This window comes from Xyrauchen texanus, chromosome 4, assembly GCF_025860055.1.
Source record: "Xyrauchen texanus isolate HMW12.3.18 chromosome 4, RBS_HiC_50CHRs, whole genome shotgun sequence".
Lineage (NCBI taxonomy): Eukaryota > Metazoa > Chordata > Actinopteri > Cypriniformes > Catostomidae > Xyrauchen > Xyrauchen texanus.
Genome location: NC_068279.1, coordinates 52,900,947 through 52,917,365, shown reverse-complemented (window position 1 = coordinate 52,917,365; position 16,419 = coordinate 52,900,947). Strand labels below are relative to the sequence as shown.

Here is a 16,419-nt window from a genome sequence, read left to right as displayed (position 1 = left end):
CACTAAATCCCAAAAAGGATAAGTCAGTTTATTAGGTGTGGCGTCTGGCATCAACACAAGGGTCCATTCACATTTATATTCTAACTTTACAGAGTCAAAATATCTGCCTTAACTACCGATTCAACCTTATACTCTCTTAAAAACACAATTCTCTGCTGCTTTTACTTCATGCGATTCAAGCTGTGATCTAGCACTCCACCTCACTGTTTCAATATGTGCCACAATGATTTTGTGACAATTCCTTAAATGAGCAGTGAAAACAACATAGAGGAAAGGAGGAACTCAGGATCAACTCTGAGATTTCTAAGAAATAACTGGAGAATATTTATTTAACATTTTGTATTTGAAATGGTGGAGAAAAATCACACTGTGGCAAGAACTCACCAACACCACTTACAAACAAAGAGTGCAGTAATAAAATGAACGGGACTTACAGGTTTTTGGTTTTCTTCTTCTTGGTTCCGTGAGTACCCTCGTCGCAGCTGCACTCAGATCCGGCGCTCAGCTGTGGAGGGAGAAACAGGGAAACAGTCGGCATCATCCAGTGAAGAAAGGAAATGGCATCAAGAAATGGAGAACCTGAGTTAATGTGGTAATCCTCACCACCTTGTACAGGCCATAGTCCTTCACTGAAAGAATGTGTGTGACCCTGCTCACTGTAATCCTCAATAGCGACTGTGTGAGATTGTGTGTGTCTGTGTGATTGGCTTGGTTGGCCTCCAGCCATGCCCAGGATTAAAGCATGGGGCTCAGACCATGGAGTCACGTTTCACTTCCTGTCCTCTGAGGAATATAATTGGCTGAATGGACCAAGAAGGGGGGACGGGGGGAGCAGAAAGTGAGCTGTCAGTCTGAGGATTCGAGACGCCTGAGGAGGTGTATGTGTGTGAGAGCCAAACTTTAGAAGAATGACCCATTGTGTTGTGAGTGTGTATACGCCCCATCTTGACCTGTGGACTAGCTGTGGCCATACATGGTGAAGACCACTTATGTTATGGCTAGACAATAAATAGGTTTTCTTTGCCTTCTCAGTTAGACAAATGTTTCCCCATACTGTATGTTGTGTATCAGTTGAATATCTCTCAGGAATTGTCACACTGCTGAAAACACTGACATTCTGTGGAGTTGTAAGGTTTCAGTTCATTTACAGTAGGTGTGCATTGTTGGAGAGGAATTATCTAAAAGTAGCGACACACTAACTTAACTGCCTGAGATCTGAGAATGACTGCTCTGCTGTGTGCATTTTTCATGTCCCTTTTTGATTAGTAACTTGTAGCCCCTAATAAAAAGGCAAAATAATAATAATAATGATAATATTAGAGCAAATCGTTTTACTAAAAAGGTATGTCCGCATTTGGGGAAAGCAGGTCTAAGTTGGGAAATTCTAAATAATATCAAGTTATAGAATTAATATTGTTTTTTGTTTTATCAAATGTTTTATAATGTTACTAGGAGTGTTGGTTATTCATGTATTAAGACGTTACAGCTGATTTTCTGTAAAACTGCTTTGGAACAATGTGTATTGGGAAAAGCACACACACACACACACACACACAAATAATAATAATAATAATAATAATAATAAACTACACATATACAAATAACTTGACTTGATTATACTTTTATGTTACATAGTTTTTTCTGCTTTGGCAACAAAAAGTCAAACAAACAAGTGATATCCAGTGCATAAATTTGCATAAATAATTCTGATTCAAAGTAACGGCCAGCATCATCCAGTCACTGCCAACCATGTTATATTAAATTATAAATTCCGAATTTAAATACTGATTACTATTGTCCCATATCTGCCAAACATTTTGAGTGGTTCAATCATAATTTGCAACCTAAACCTTTTTTTTTTTTTTTTTTTCGGATTTTAGGAGTGAATGCACTTGGCTGCAAAGGAAAGCTATAGGATGCTCCCTTGCTCCCTATTTAGTAAATTACTTAACCTCAAGTATGCAGTCTGTCTCACTGGTCTCAGAACAGTTTGATGTGCACCTTATTTTCATCCTAACTCCATATAAAGCCTCTGCATCCAAAAGCTGTAAAATGTTGCTTTCACTCATTGATTCTCAGTGTGATAATACACAGTAAATAAATGTCTAAGGAAAAAAATAGCACTGTAGTCCACAGTGCTATGTTGATGTTTCTCCCAATGAGAAACTCCGCTATGATCGGCGCCATGTTGCTTTGTCACATGACTCAGTACATCAAAAGTTTAACCCTTTACTGACAGCCCAGAGTTTTCTGAACTGAGATCAGTCACTTTAAATGAAATTAAATTCTGCATAAATTATAGTGAAGATAAAGCACACAGTCCACACAGAAGGACAATTTCTTCACAACTTGTGTCACCTAACGGAAATGCAAAAATAATGACTGCTTTCAAACTGGTTTCCCGTACATGCTCCCGTCTTTATTGGTTGACCATAGAGGTAGCCCGCCCCTAACACACACCATTGCCTGAGTCAGTGTTGCTAAGTTGGTCTGGTTGGGATGCTAAAACAAACAAAATTTGTATAACACCGCAGAGCCACTCTCTACACTTTTTAGGGAAAAAATTTTCAGTAGCACAACCGTAGTTCAGCTGTTGACAGTGTAACTTTTCCCATGAACTTTGGTGCAGCATGACAAAAACACTAGATCACTGATTTATGTCACGTTTACAGTCAAATGTAAACTCAGGCAATACAAATATTTAGTAGAATATTTATCTCTCTTTCAGTATGTGCAGTAGCTGTATGTCACGAACCCCGCTCCCTCGCTCCGCTCCCTCGAGCTTCCACGCTCGTTCCGCCCCCTCGAGCTTGCACGCTCGTTTTGCTCCCTCGGGCTTCCACGCTCGTTTTGCTCGCTCCAGCTTGCACACTCGTTTTTGCTCCTACAAGCTCACATGCTCGTACACTATCTCCCCCCTCGGGCTCACATGCCCGCTCCCAATCGCCAGAACATTATATACACCTGCACTTGTCTCAATCACCACATCATTGTTTACACCTGCACTCGCCTCTATAAATACCACAGCACATTCGTCTCACTCCTGTTGGTTATTGTATTTAGTTTCCCGTGTCTTTGCCCCCCGCTAGTCTCGTCTAGTTTTGAACTCCTCTTGTCTTCCTCTTAGCTTGCCAGCTCCCCTTGTTCCCCTGTCTTTTGCTCCCACTAGTCTCGTCATTCTTATTCTGATTACCCCGGCTTTGACCCCTTGCTTTCCTTGACCACTCTATTTGTAGATTTGCCCTTTTGTTATATCCTGATTCCCCGGCTCTCGACCCTACGCTTACCTCGACCATTCTCCCTCTGGATTTTCCCCACTGTACCTTCGCCTGCTCTTTACAATAAAAAGCAGTTTGGATTTACATTGTGACTGTCTCGTCTTGTGTGTGTGTGAGCGGGTTACAAAATAACCAACCTTTACCGAAGACAGTCACAATGCCCCGCGCTGAGGATTCGCGCAGCTCACTAGAGCGGAGGTACACGTCACATTCAGCGTGAGGAGCTACTGTTTGGAAGCTTGAACAAGCGCTCCGTATGCTCTCCATCCCCGGAGAGGTTTTATGGCTCTTCTGACGCTAACCAAGGGTTTTTCATGCAAGGCAGCGGTTATGTAACTCAACATTATGGAGCCAGCAGCCCGACTCTTGGTTTTGCGCCAGGGGAGCCAACCCTTAGAGGCTTATGTTGTGGATTTTTGTGCCCTGGCTAACCAGGTGAATTTTGATGAGGTGGATCTGAAATACATTTTTCAATATGGACTGAATGAGCCAGCCTCATCATTCATACCTGGTGGTCGCTGCTCTCTCAACCTGGCTCAGTTTATTGACCTCGCCCTACTGTACGCTGGTTCCTCGTTTACTGTGGGGGAGGCAGAAACTGAACCAGCGTTCCATACCACGGCCCCCGTCTTGAAGCCTACCACGGCCCCCGTCTCGAAGCCTACCACGGCCCCCGTCTCGAAGCCTACCACGGCCCTATTCCCGAAGCCTTACACGGCCCTAGTCCCGAAGCCTGACACGGCCCTAGTCCCGAAGCCCGACACGGCCCCAGTGCCCCAGTCCCGAAGCCCGTCGTTGCCTGCCACGGCCAACGAGCCAGCACCCATGCCCGCCACGGCCAACGAGCCAGCGCCCATGCCCGCCACGGGCAACGAGCCAGCGCCCTTGCCCGCCACGGCCAACGAGCCAGCGCCCATGCCCGCCACGGCCAACGAGCCAGCGCCCATGCCCGCCACGGCCAACGAGCCAGCGCCCATGTCTGCCACGGTCAGTGAGCCAGTGCCTGTAGCCTCGACCGCCCCAGAGCCAGCGCCTGTAGCCTCGACCGTCCCCATGGCCACATCCCCTGTTGGCCGAAGACGTCAGAGAAGGAAGAGGGCCCCTTCTCCCCAGTCTCGTCTTGTACTCAAGACCGCAGAGGTTCCCTCAGAGTCTTCCACGGCTCTGCCGGGCTCTGCTCCGCCCTCAGAGTCTTCCACGGCTCTGCCAGCCTCTGCTCGCCCCTCAGAGCCCTCGCGGCCTCTGCCTCACGAGCCTCCCAGGGCTCCTCCTCTTGAGCCTCCCAGAGCTCTACCTCCCAAGCCCCCCAGGGTTCTGCCTTTCAAGTCTCTCGAGCCTCCCAGAGCTCTACCCCTCGAGCCTCCCAGAGCTCCGCCTCTCAAGCCTCTCAGGGCTTCTCCTCCCAAGTCTTTCAGGGCTCCTCCTCCCAAGCCTCCCAGGGCTCCTCCTCTCGAGCCTCCCGGGGCTCCTCCTCCCAAGCCTCCCAGGGCTCCTCCTCACGAGCCTCTCAGGGCTTCTCCTCTCGAGTCTTTCAGGGCACCCCCTCCCAAGCCTCTCAGGGCTTCTCCTCTCGAGTCTTTCAGGGCTCCACCCCTCAAGCCTCTCACGGCTTCGCCTCTCGAGTCTCTCAGGGCTTCCCTTCTCGAGTCTTATAGGGCTCCTCCTCCCCTCGAGCCTCTCAGGGCTCCGTCCCTCGAGTCTTTCATGGCTCCACCCCTCAAGCCTCTCACGGCTTTGCCTCTCGAGTCTCTCAGGGCTCCTCCCCCTCTCAAGCCTCTCAGGGCTTCCCCTCTCGAGTCTTTCAGGGCTCCTCCTCCCCTCGAGTCTCTCAGGGCCCCGTCCCTCGAGTCTTTCATGGCTCCACCCCTCAAGCCTCTCACGGGTTCGTCTCTCGAGTCTCTCAGGGCTCCTCCTCCTCTCGAGCCTCTCAGGGCTCCGCCCCCCCAAGTCTCTCGAGCCTTCCAGGATTCTGCCACTAGAGCCTCCTACGGCTCCGCCTCTCGGGCCTCCTACGGCTCCCCCTCCAGAGCCTCCCACGGCTCCACCTCCCGAGCCTCTCATGGCTCTGCTCCCAAAGACTCCAGAGCTTTCTATGGCTCCGCCTCTCGAGCCTCCTACGGCTCCGCCTCTCGGGCCTCCTACGGCTCTACCCCCCGAGACTACAGAGCCTGCCAGGTTGTCGCCTCGGGGACCTCCCACGGCGCCACCTCCTTTGGCTCCACCTCCAGAGCCTTCCAGGCCTACCTCGCTAGAGCCTCCCACAGCGCCACCGTCATTGGCTCCACCTCCTGAGCCTTCCAGGCCTTCGCCCCTAAAGCCTCCTTCGGCTCCACCTCCAGAGCCTTCCAGGCCTCCACCTCCAGAGCCTTCCAGACCTACCCCCCTAAAGCCTCCCTTGGCTCCACCTCCAGAGCCTTCCAGGCCTTCGCTCCTAAAGCCTCCTTCGGCTCCACCTCCAGAGCCTTCCAGGCCTTCGCCCCTAAAGCCTCCTTCCGCTCCACCTCCAGAGCCTTCCAGAACCCCACCTCCAGAGCCGCCTACAGTGCCGCCTCTGACGGCACCGCCTTTCACGGCTCAGCCCGGACTTCCTGACCCCCTTCCTGTCCTGTGGCCTCTTCCCTGGCCTCTGGACCCTATTCCTGTCCGGTGGTCACCTTCCAGACCCCCGGGCCCAGTCCCTGTCCTCCAGTCGCCTTCCAGACCCCCTGACCCAGTCTCTCTCCCGACCACCCGCCTGTCCACTATGTTCTCCCTGACCTTGCCTTGAAACTGCCCATTGACCCCATGGACTGTCACATTTCCCTCTGTGCCCCTTGGACTGCCCTCAATTTTGTTTGTGTATTGTGTGGGTTGTCTGTTCAGGGTTTTTTTGGTTGTTGGGATCGTCCAGCACCACTTCTCAGAGGTCGCGCTCCTCGCAACAGAGCACGGCCGTCAGGAGCCGTCCGTTTTAGAGGGGGGAGTACTGTCACGAACCCCGCTCCCTCGCTCCGCCCCCTCGAGCTTCCACGCTCGTTCTGCCCCCTCGAGCTCGCACGCTCATTTTGCTCCCTCGGGCTTCCACGCTCGTTTTGCTCGCTCGAGCTTGCATGCTCGTTTTTGCTCCTACGAGCTCACATGCTCGTACACTATCTCCCCCCTCGGGCTCACATGCCCGCTCCCAATCGCCAGAACATTATATACACCTGCACTCGTCTAAATCACCACATCATTGTTTACACCTGCACTCACCTCTATAAATACCACAGCACATTCGTCTCACTCCTGTTGGTTATTGTATTTAGTTTCCCGTGTCTTTGCCCCCCGCTAGTCTCGTCTAGTTTTGAACTCCTCTTGTCTTCCTCTTAGCTTGCCAGCTCCCCTTGTTCCCCTGTCTTTTGCTCCCACTAGTCTCGTCATTCTTATTCTGATTACCCCGGCTTTGACCCCTTGCTTTCCTTGACCACTCTATTTGTAGATTTGCCCTTTTTGTTATAACCTGATTCCCCGGCTCTCGACCCTACGCTTACCTTGACCATTCTCCCTCTGGATTTTCCCCACTGTACCTTCGCCTGCTCTTTACAATAAAAAGCAGTTTGGATTTACATTGTGACTGTCTTGTGTGTGTGTGAGCGGGTTACACTGTAAGAACATGTTTCTGCAGGAATTCCATTATTGTTTTATAGTTTGTGAATCTGTTTGTTTGAATTCAGTTAAACTAAACACAGTTTCATTTGAATCAGTGTACAGAAGCCCCTACATTTGTTTGTATTCTTTTTTTGTGAAATATCTAGTTAAATACAGCTGTTGATCATTATATTTTTTACCCAATTATATACATTAGGATGTTTTCTAATACTAAATAAATGTGCCAGGTAAATGCTGATGGTAAATGTTCTGATTGTAAAAATAAATAATGTAACTTGGTGGTTTGTATATAAAACATGTTGATGAATTCACATTTGATATTTGAAAATGAAATCATTTAACAGACAGGGAAAATAAAGAGGCTGGAAATCTTATGCAAGTCCAATGCAGATGAATGAGAAAAAATCATGTAAATGATCAATCTATCAATGTTTTGAATCACATTACATAAAACAAAAACAATAAAGAACACTTAATTGTCATTCTACGGTAAGTTTGAACTCATTGTTCAAGTTATTCATATTGGAAATTCTGTTTGGATCATCACTACAGAATGGGTATCATGCTTGATCTCCTTCTAAGTGCCTATGGCATCATTAACACCATTGAGGGTGCAGATACGTGTGATCGAGCAGATGAAGGGGAAGGGACGTTCTTGTTCTAGAGAGACAAAATTTCTCCAGTGCATTTGGCCATTGTTGTGGGGGTGCTTTGCTGTAGAAGGGACTGGTGCACTCCACAAAATAGATGGTATCATGAGGAAGGAAAATTATTTGGATATATTGAAGCAACATCTCAAGATTTCAGCCAGGAAGTTAAAGCTCGGACGCAAATGGGTCTTCCAAATGGACAATGACCACAAAGATTTAAAGTAACTTGCCCAACACTGGTGATCAAAAGAGCTTTAGTGCCCTTTTAATGTGTTCTTTGAGGGACTGTTTAAGAGTCTTAAATCCAGTAAATAACTCTATATCAACCCTCCCATGCACCAGAGTTCATCGTAATTCAAACCTTTTTGGGAACCATTTCTCTGGAAAATAGCTAATTGTGCTTTAAGTCATTCCATTATTATACAATACACCCACAGTTTGAGCGCATACAACCACAGATACACCCACTCACGCTTTGCGCTGGCATGAAAGTTGCCTTTAGATTTAGCCCTTTTACGAAAAATAGAAACAGTCATTGCCCTGCGCCCACCGCAGTCATGAAAATAAAGACCATTAATTTGTTTAAATAATCTTTTTAACAGTATTGTAATGGTATCTGATATTGTTTACATCTTGTAGCTATACTTTTAAAACAAGGATTGGCCCCATTCACTTCCATTGTAGGAGTCTCACTGTAACAAAAAAGATTTTGGCTTTTTTTAAAGAAAAGGAGGAACAACAAAATAATTTATTTGGGCAATCAGCATTATGACACAAATGCTGTTGATTGATGTTAATTTGTGTTGAACCTGGAGTATTCCTTTAATGTAAACGTGTATGTATTGTCATTTTGGATATAATATGAATCCTCACAATAAATGCTAAGGTTATTCATATCTCTTTTCCCAGTTGACCCGAAGCCCTAAAAGGCTGAGGTGCATGAACACCAGGTCCCTGTGAGCAAAGAGCAACTGTCGAGAGTGCGCTAAGATTAGCTAGTCATTGAGGTAGTTGAGTATGCAAATGCCCACTTCCCTTAATGGGGCAGTAGCTGCCTCTGCGACTTTCATGAAGACGCGAGGGGACAGGGACAGACCGAAGGGGAGGACCTTGTACTGATACGCCTGGCCATCGAAAGCAAACCATAGAATGGGTCTATGATGTGGTAATATTGAGATATGTAAGTAGGCATCCTATAGGTCTACCGCCGTGAACCAATCTTGATGCCGGATGCACGTCAGAATATGCAACCCACCGCCTTTCTTGGGTACAATGAAGTAAGGTCTGTAGAAACCCTTCTCCAGCTCAGCTGGAGGGACAGGCTCTATCACGTCCTTGCGCAGAAGGGTTGCAATCTCTGCACGCAGGGTGGAGCTCTGCAACGAGGTAAAGCGGACACAGCTGGAACGGGGCAGGCGCCTAGCGAACTGAATCAAGTAGCCGAGTCGGATGGTCCTGGCCAGCCACTGCAATGGGTTGGAAAGCGCAAGCAATGCGTCCAAGCTCCAGGCGAGGGGTACTAAGGGAACGATCACGTGTGACTTTCATGGAGGGGCCTCGTGCCAGGGGGGGAGCAGACGATGTCATGTAGGGGAGCTCTGCGTACCGACCTTGCGTGGCCTGTAGCGATGACCTTTAGACTCGTCACCACCAACCGGCCTGAGGCACGAGTGTGATGCTGTTAGGCACTTGAAGGTGGAGGGTCCTCAACGGTGTTGCTGAACAGGCCGATCTGAGGGGCTTGGCTGTGAGTGGTGCCCCAAACCCAGTGATCAAAAAAATTATATTTAACCACCTCTCATTTGCTGTCATGCAAGTATTTGTCTAAAACAACAGGTGGAAAGTTACTTATACAAATTAAGATCTAAAGAAAATGATAAATGTATACATAATAATGAAAACAATTTTATGATTTGTGAACAGAGTTGGGTTTCCAATGCATGTTAATCTTGACCTGTTCTGTGGAAATAAAGTGAACTAAACTCTGAACATCTGAAAACATCTTAGGTCATTTGCACCATTCTCAAAGATGGCACTATTATTGAAAACTATTTTCAGACGACTGAAATAGAGAACAAGTGAGAATTCTTTACATGTGTGTGTTCCACAAAACACGCTTGTGCTTCACGTCTCTGTACACACAACAAATCAGACACACTCATTGATGGCTTTTCTGTTTTCTTTTCTTAAAAATATAATAAAGTGTGCTTCTTTAAGCGTGTGCATTTCTTGTCATGTGACATTCTGACAAGTCTTGCAGGTCACCCACCACAGTGGGGATAGATGAACAAAATTACCCACCACTGTGCATGAAATAGACAACCTGCATTTGATGGTTCTAATTTTAAACACTGGGCTGCTTATTTACTCAGCTCCGTGGTTTTATCATTTTCCGATATTGTTAAACATCATCTGTAAATGAGTGTCGGCATAGGAATAGCCCTAATTTGTAAGTTAACGTTCACTACTCATGAGTACTTTTAAATGTCTCCTTTACTTTTCTTCTTCTTCTAAGGTGTTATGGCTGTTGGCATACAATGAAAGTAGCATTATGCCACCAACTCGAAAAGAGTGTGGATCAGGATAAAAATCATTCTATTCTTTGTATAAATTTTTTTCCCAAGAACTAAACTCTATTCTCTTATTTAACTCTGTTGATGTCAAATACAGTATTAAACCTTTTTACTTTTACTTCGATTGTTTTTAGGACAGGTACTTTTACTCTACTAAGTAACAGTACTTTTATGATTTTTCAGTGCTCATTCCACCTCTGTCTAAACATCTGCTTAAATAGCTACTGACTATTTGTTGGCATTTTTCCCCACCTCCTTGTGGCCTAGGATATGTGACCCGAAAAGCAAAGTCGTTTTAAGAGGCGAAAAAATATATTCCATTTAGATGCCAGATTACAGTAAGATCTAACCTACTGTATATATAAAAAAGGAAATAGGGTAAATTATGACTATATTTTGATCTTTAATTATGTCTCTGACAGAAATATGCACACACACACACACACACACACATACATTAGTGTGTGAGGGGCACACAGTCTATAAGATATATGATGCCTCCAGCTGAACTACAGAAGCAGCATTATTTACTCTACTACTATTTACAGGTTGTTTGTGAAAACTTCCTTTTACTGTGATTACTATATAAACATTCGATCAGTCAAAAAGACAGAGAAAAGAAAAAACATTGCTCAGCCAAAAGCTGCATTAATGCAATAATTTTCCGAATGAACAGAGAACATTTGAACATCTTCCACTGTTTATCTAATTCATGCTCAAGACATGCCTTTATTAACACTGACCTGCATAAAATACCAGAAAAGACTCCAAGTAATCTGTGTTGAGTCATGGCAGGTGGTTCATATGCTGTAGGCTACTATGGTGACGTGTCTGTTTTGCCAGTGCACAGATGGGTGGCCATAGTTATGTTCCAATACAGAACATGTCATCACTATGGTTGACTAACAGGATTTCAAAATTAAACTACACACTTATTTAACAGGATTTCAAAATTAAACTACACACTTATTTAAGTGATAAAGTAAAGCTGCATTATCTAGATGGAACTATATTTTTGTTTATCATTTTTTGGAAAAAAAGAAAAGAAAATTGTGATGCTTTTCCATGCTATGGTGTTATTGGTGGTTGCTAGGGACCTGCTAGGTGATTGCTTACTGGCCCAAGTCAAAAGAGCCCACCACCATGTCTCTATGACAGCGCAACTCAACAAGCTTGTGCTGTACACATCACTGAACTTCCTGTTCCTATTGCTGATGACACGTTGCACAAGTGTTTGTAGCCTGCTTAGCATTGCTTATTCTTATTCTCATACGTTCGTCTTTTTATCCTTTGTCATTTTACCGCGTTTCAGGTTTTTCCGTTTTCTACTGTTTCATCTGTGTGTATTTTACCGGTTTCTGCTTGCACCTAGCTCGAGTCTGTGTTTGTAGCTTGTTTGCTTTTTAGCATCGCTTATATATCTGTTTTCAGCCTTTAATCCTTAACATCTGCCATTTTTCAGCATGCATCGGGTTTTCCCACGCATTATTCTCTTATCGCGAGTCAACTGCATGCATTTTCCACGTGCATCCATTTATATCGCGATTAAACCACATGCATTTTACAGCGCACAACCATTTTTCTCCTCTCTGTTACACGGATTACTGCATCAATCTCAAAGCACTGCTAATCAAGAACAAACAACAACAACAAACAATTGTGTGAGGGATTCACATCGATTTCAAACCCTATCCTCTCAGGAACAACCAGCAACAACAAATAACTGCTGTAAGTCAGTTGATGAGGGCTATTTCTTCCTGCATTGCATGTCACAGTGAGGGATTCACATGTGATAAATATAAGGAATTAGTCAGGCTGACAGAGAAGGTTAATGAGTTAGAGACACACACCCGAAAGCTAGTGGAGGTCGGTGAGAAAGACAAGCCAGTAAATACTGTTTCGGATGCGGGCAATACAGAGAGAAACACATACTTTGGTTTTGGCTGTAGAGCCCCATTTGGGTGATGTCTCAGTGGCATACTCGCTCAGGAAAGCGACACCACTCTCCCATTCCTGTTAGGGTTATCAATTGATTCTTCCCACTCAGTGATGCACCCACTGAGAATCATGTTGAAAGAGCCCTTGTTATTGGTGATTCTATTGAAAGGAATGTGGAAATAGAGACTTCAGCCACTTACTTGTTAAATGGATTTCGGGTTCCAGAACGTCTGACATCAAATCAAATTTACAAGTGCTGGCTAATGTTAAACATAGATTTTCTAAAATTGTTATTCATGTTGGCACTAATGATGTCTGGCTTTGCCAGTCGGAAATCACTAGAGATAATGTTAAAAAGGTGTGTGAATATGTAAGAATTATGTCAGACACTGTATCATGCTCTGGCACCATCCCTGCTCGTCATGGTGATGAGGTTTATAGTAGAGTAGTGTCAATGAATGGCTGGATGTCTGAGTGATGTCTGAAGAATAAAGTGTTTTTGGGGTAGACCTGATCTGCTAAAGAGAGGCGGAGTCCATCCCTCCAGGGAAGGTGCCGCTCTCCTCTCTAGTAATTTTGCTCATAGTCTTAATAATGATAGTATTTGACTAACTGGGGCCCAGGTCAGGAAACAGATAAACTGGTTAATCCGAACATCTGCTAGCTGCCTTGAGATGTCACACTGGTCACATAAAATACAACACATAGAGACTGTATCACCTAGATATCTCATAGAGACTGTGTCTGTTCCCCGAACTACCAAACACAAAACCCTCACTAAATCATTTAGAAAAAACTTGTTGAAGGTCTAACTTGAACAAAACAAACAAAATAAAGATAAACATTATATAAAGATAGGGCTACTAAACATCAGGGCCCGTATTCATAAAGAATCTTAATGCAAAAAGTAGCTCCTAGTGACAAAATTCTAAGAAAATTCTTAGAAATGTGGGCGTTTACTCCTAAAATTAAAGAAAAAATCCTAGTAAAGAAAAAAGTAATTCAGAGAGTATCTTAACCCTTAAAAGAGGTCTTAAGGTCAAAATTGTTAGGAGCACGGACGAGGACTTTTAAGAGGCTTAAGAGTTTCTTTAGCAGAGGAGAAAATGGCAGAAAGACGAAGAGAGAGAAGAAATGTGTTGCAGACAATGGATGACAGTGAGTTGTTAAGACGCTATAGATTAGATCGTGCAGGGATCATGTTTGTGACTGATCTTATTAGAGATGCGCTAACGCGCAGGAATGCCATAACGCCAGAAATGAAAGTAATCAATACATTACGATATTTGGCAACTGGGAAAATGCAACAACGCAGCAGTGATGATTTGGGTCTGTCACAACCTTCTGTAAGCAGAGTGATCACACAAACAATTACAGCACTTTCAGAACCTCTTATTGTGTCGCAGTTCATTTCGTTTCCACTGGACATTCCCACCTTGCAGGCTCAAAAAACTGCATTTGTCAATATAGCAGGCTTCCCTGGTGTTGTCGGAGTAATAGATGGAACCCACATCCGAATTATCACACCGTCGGAAGAAGAGGACGTTTATGTTAATAGAAAGAGGTACCACAGCATAAACGTTCAAGTTGTTTTCAGTGCAGATTATAAGATTTTAGACATTGTTGCAAAATGGTCCGGCGCAACACATGATGCCAGGATACTGGCGGAGAGTGGCCTGAGACATCTGTTTGAAGGACGTCGTATTCCAGTAAATTGCCACTTGTTAGGGGACAGTGGTTATCCTTGTAAACCATGGCTCCTCACACCTTACCTCCGTCCTGAGCAGGGGTCACAGCTAAATTACAACAGGTAACAGTGACAACATACAAATAATGTGTGTGGACTTCAAATTTAAACAACAACAAATGTGTTGCAGTAGCTTAGTATTTGTTAGCTACACTACTTCCCATAAATAACCTACCATTATATTTTGAAAATATCAACTGAATTCTGTTCATTTTCATTAACTCACAGAGCTCACAAGAAAACACGAGCCGTAGTTGAGCGGGGTATTGGTCAACTAAAGAGGCGCTTTCACATTTCACATGGAGAGGTGCGACTGGCTCCAGGAAAGGTCTGCAAAGTGATAACAGCCTGTGCAGTGCTTCATAACATCTGTAAAGCTAGACAAATTGCAGACCCTCCCACGGACAACTGGGCTGATGAAGAGGATAATGAAGAATACCCTCCACAAGGGAGAGATCTGTCCCAAAGTGGGAATCCTTACAGAGCCCAGTTTACTAATTTGCATTTCATGTAAGTAACAGTGAATGTAATATAAAAATCGTGAATAAACAGCACCTTAGCCAACATTTTCATTAGAAAGATATTATGAAGACACACAAAAAATATTATTTGTTATACGTTTTATTTTTGAGTAGCTCAATTTTTAGTTTGTAGTACTCCTCCTGTAGATGGAGTACTATTTTCTGCTGCTTTAGGACATCCATCTCCATCTCCACTTTTTTCTCTATTAGGGATGGTGTTGGAGCAGCTGCAGCAGAAGGCAGGGAATGAGGCGCTTCGGGCTGATGGTCGTACATCTGCGATGTCGACGGTCCCCATTCCTCTGCTGAAGGCTCAATGCTACTGAGAGCAGAAAACATATAATCTCTGTTATTTTAAATAAATTTAGGCCAATACATTTTTTTTTTCAGTTCAAAGAATGCCAGATATAAATATGTGAAATGGCCTTGGCTATGTTAATTAAAAATGTGTCTTTGTATTGTGTTACTTGGCTGTTGGTTTATTAAAATTACAATTTTTGTAGTTCTACCAGCTGAATCATTGAGCTGTCTGTGCCCTCCTTCAAACCGGTAATACTGGTTTCAGAGTGATCAAAGATGTTGAACACGGTTTGGGCTACTTGGGACAGCTGTTTAGCAGGTGGTCCCCCCCCTAGAAAACAATACAATGGACCACATGTACAGTATACATACAATTGTTTGAGATAAGTTTGCCAGCGGTTTAAAAAAAAAAAAGTGTTATATCACTCACCTGTGTGTGATGACTCCCGCTTGTGTGCTGCAATTTCCTCTCTGGCTTTTGATTGCAACACGTACCAGTCTTCACTGGTGCGCACAAGCAGGGGGAATGAACCGTTAATAGTTTGTGCTATACGCTCCCACGTCTGCTTCTTGCCCCGTGCTGTGACACCCGGCCCGAATTTTCCTTTAAGGATGGCCTTGTGTTCTTCCACTAACTGGGCTAACAGTAAACACTGTTCCTCTGTCCAGTTGGGCTTTCTCGTCCTTCTTGGATTTGATTCCATGTTTGTTACATTAAAACCAACATTCAAACCACCACTTAAATAGACATGCCAGCAATCAGTGTAATTGGAATGAGTGGAACAATTTTTATCATTCTAAGCCAATCAAATAACTTATGAAATTAACAGCATGGTAAATAATTAAAAAAAAGGATTTATCTACACATATATAGTGTGTGTGTGAGAGAAATTAAATGCGTAAAATACGCATTTAATTTCAAAGTGAAGGCTTAGAATAGACCCTATACTTAAAATAACTCTTTTTTTTTTTCCCCCTTCTTGGACAACCAACCAATCAGAGTCTTCAAAAGATTGTGTCACACATAGCAACGGGGTCAGCCCCGCCTCCTCACTAAGATGACATTTTTTGTCTTTTCCTTACTCAGAGTTGCTCTCAGATCAGTCCCGAATCACTCTTAAGCTAAGACTCCTACGTAAAAGTTTTTAAGCTAAATTAAGAGTTTTCTAAAAGGATTCTTAGATTCTTTAGGAATACGGGCCCAGATCACTTTCTACCAAAGCACTAGTTGTAAATGAAATTATTAATTATTAATCATAGTTTGGATGTGCTTTGTTTGACTGAAACCTGGCTTAAACTGGATTAATATATTAGTTTAAATGAATCTACTCCCCCAGGTTATTGTTATAAACATGCACCTCATCTGAAGGGTCAAGGAGGAGGTGTTGCTACAATTTACAGTGAAGTTGTTGGTGTTACTCAGAGGACAGGATATCAATTTAAGCCTTTTGACCTAATAATGCTTAATGTGACACTGTCAGATAGTCAGCTTTTACCCTTGCTACAGTAAATAGATCACCCAGGCCTGATTTCCTTGGTGAATTTGCAAATTTTTTATCAGATCTTGTAGTTACTGTATATAGAGCTTTAATTTTTGGTGACTTCAACATTCACATAGATAATGAAAATTACACATTGGGATTAGCATGTATCGATATTCTCAACTCAGACAAACTGTAACAGGACCAACTCAACGCCATAATCATACACTAGATATAATTCTGTCATATGGAGTTGATGTTGATAATGTAGAAATTCTGCCGTAGAGCAATGACATCATGACAT

The 16,419-nt window shown here is 44.1% G+C and overlaps 1 protein-coding gene across 5 annotated transcripts in view; it reads right to left on the bottom strand.

The window, feature by feature from the left end:
• Positions 1-16,419, bottom strand: part of rgs3a (regulator of G protein signaling 3a) — a 146,692-nt gene that overhangs the window by 33,053 nt on the left and 97,220 nt on the right. For 3 of the 5 annotated variants that reach the window (XM_052119083.1, XM_052119101.1, XM_052119092.1), the window contains exon 3: positions 435-505. In XM_052119083.1, the coding sequence (XP_051975043.1) occupies positions 435-505 (71 nt within the window). Of the gene's footprint in view, positions 1-434; positions 506-603; positions 756-16,419 lie in introns of those variants that run through there. The other 2 variants (XM_052119127.1, XM_052119128.1) reach the window with 2 other exon arrangements.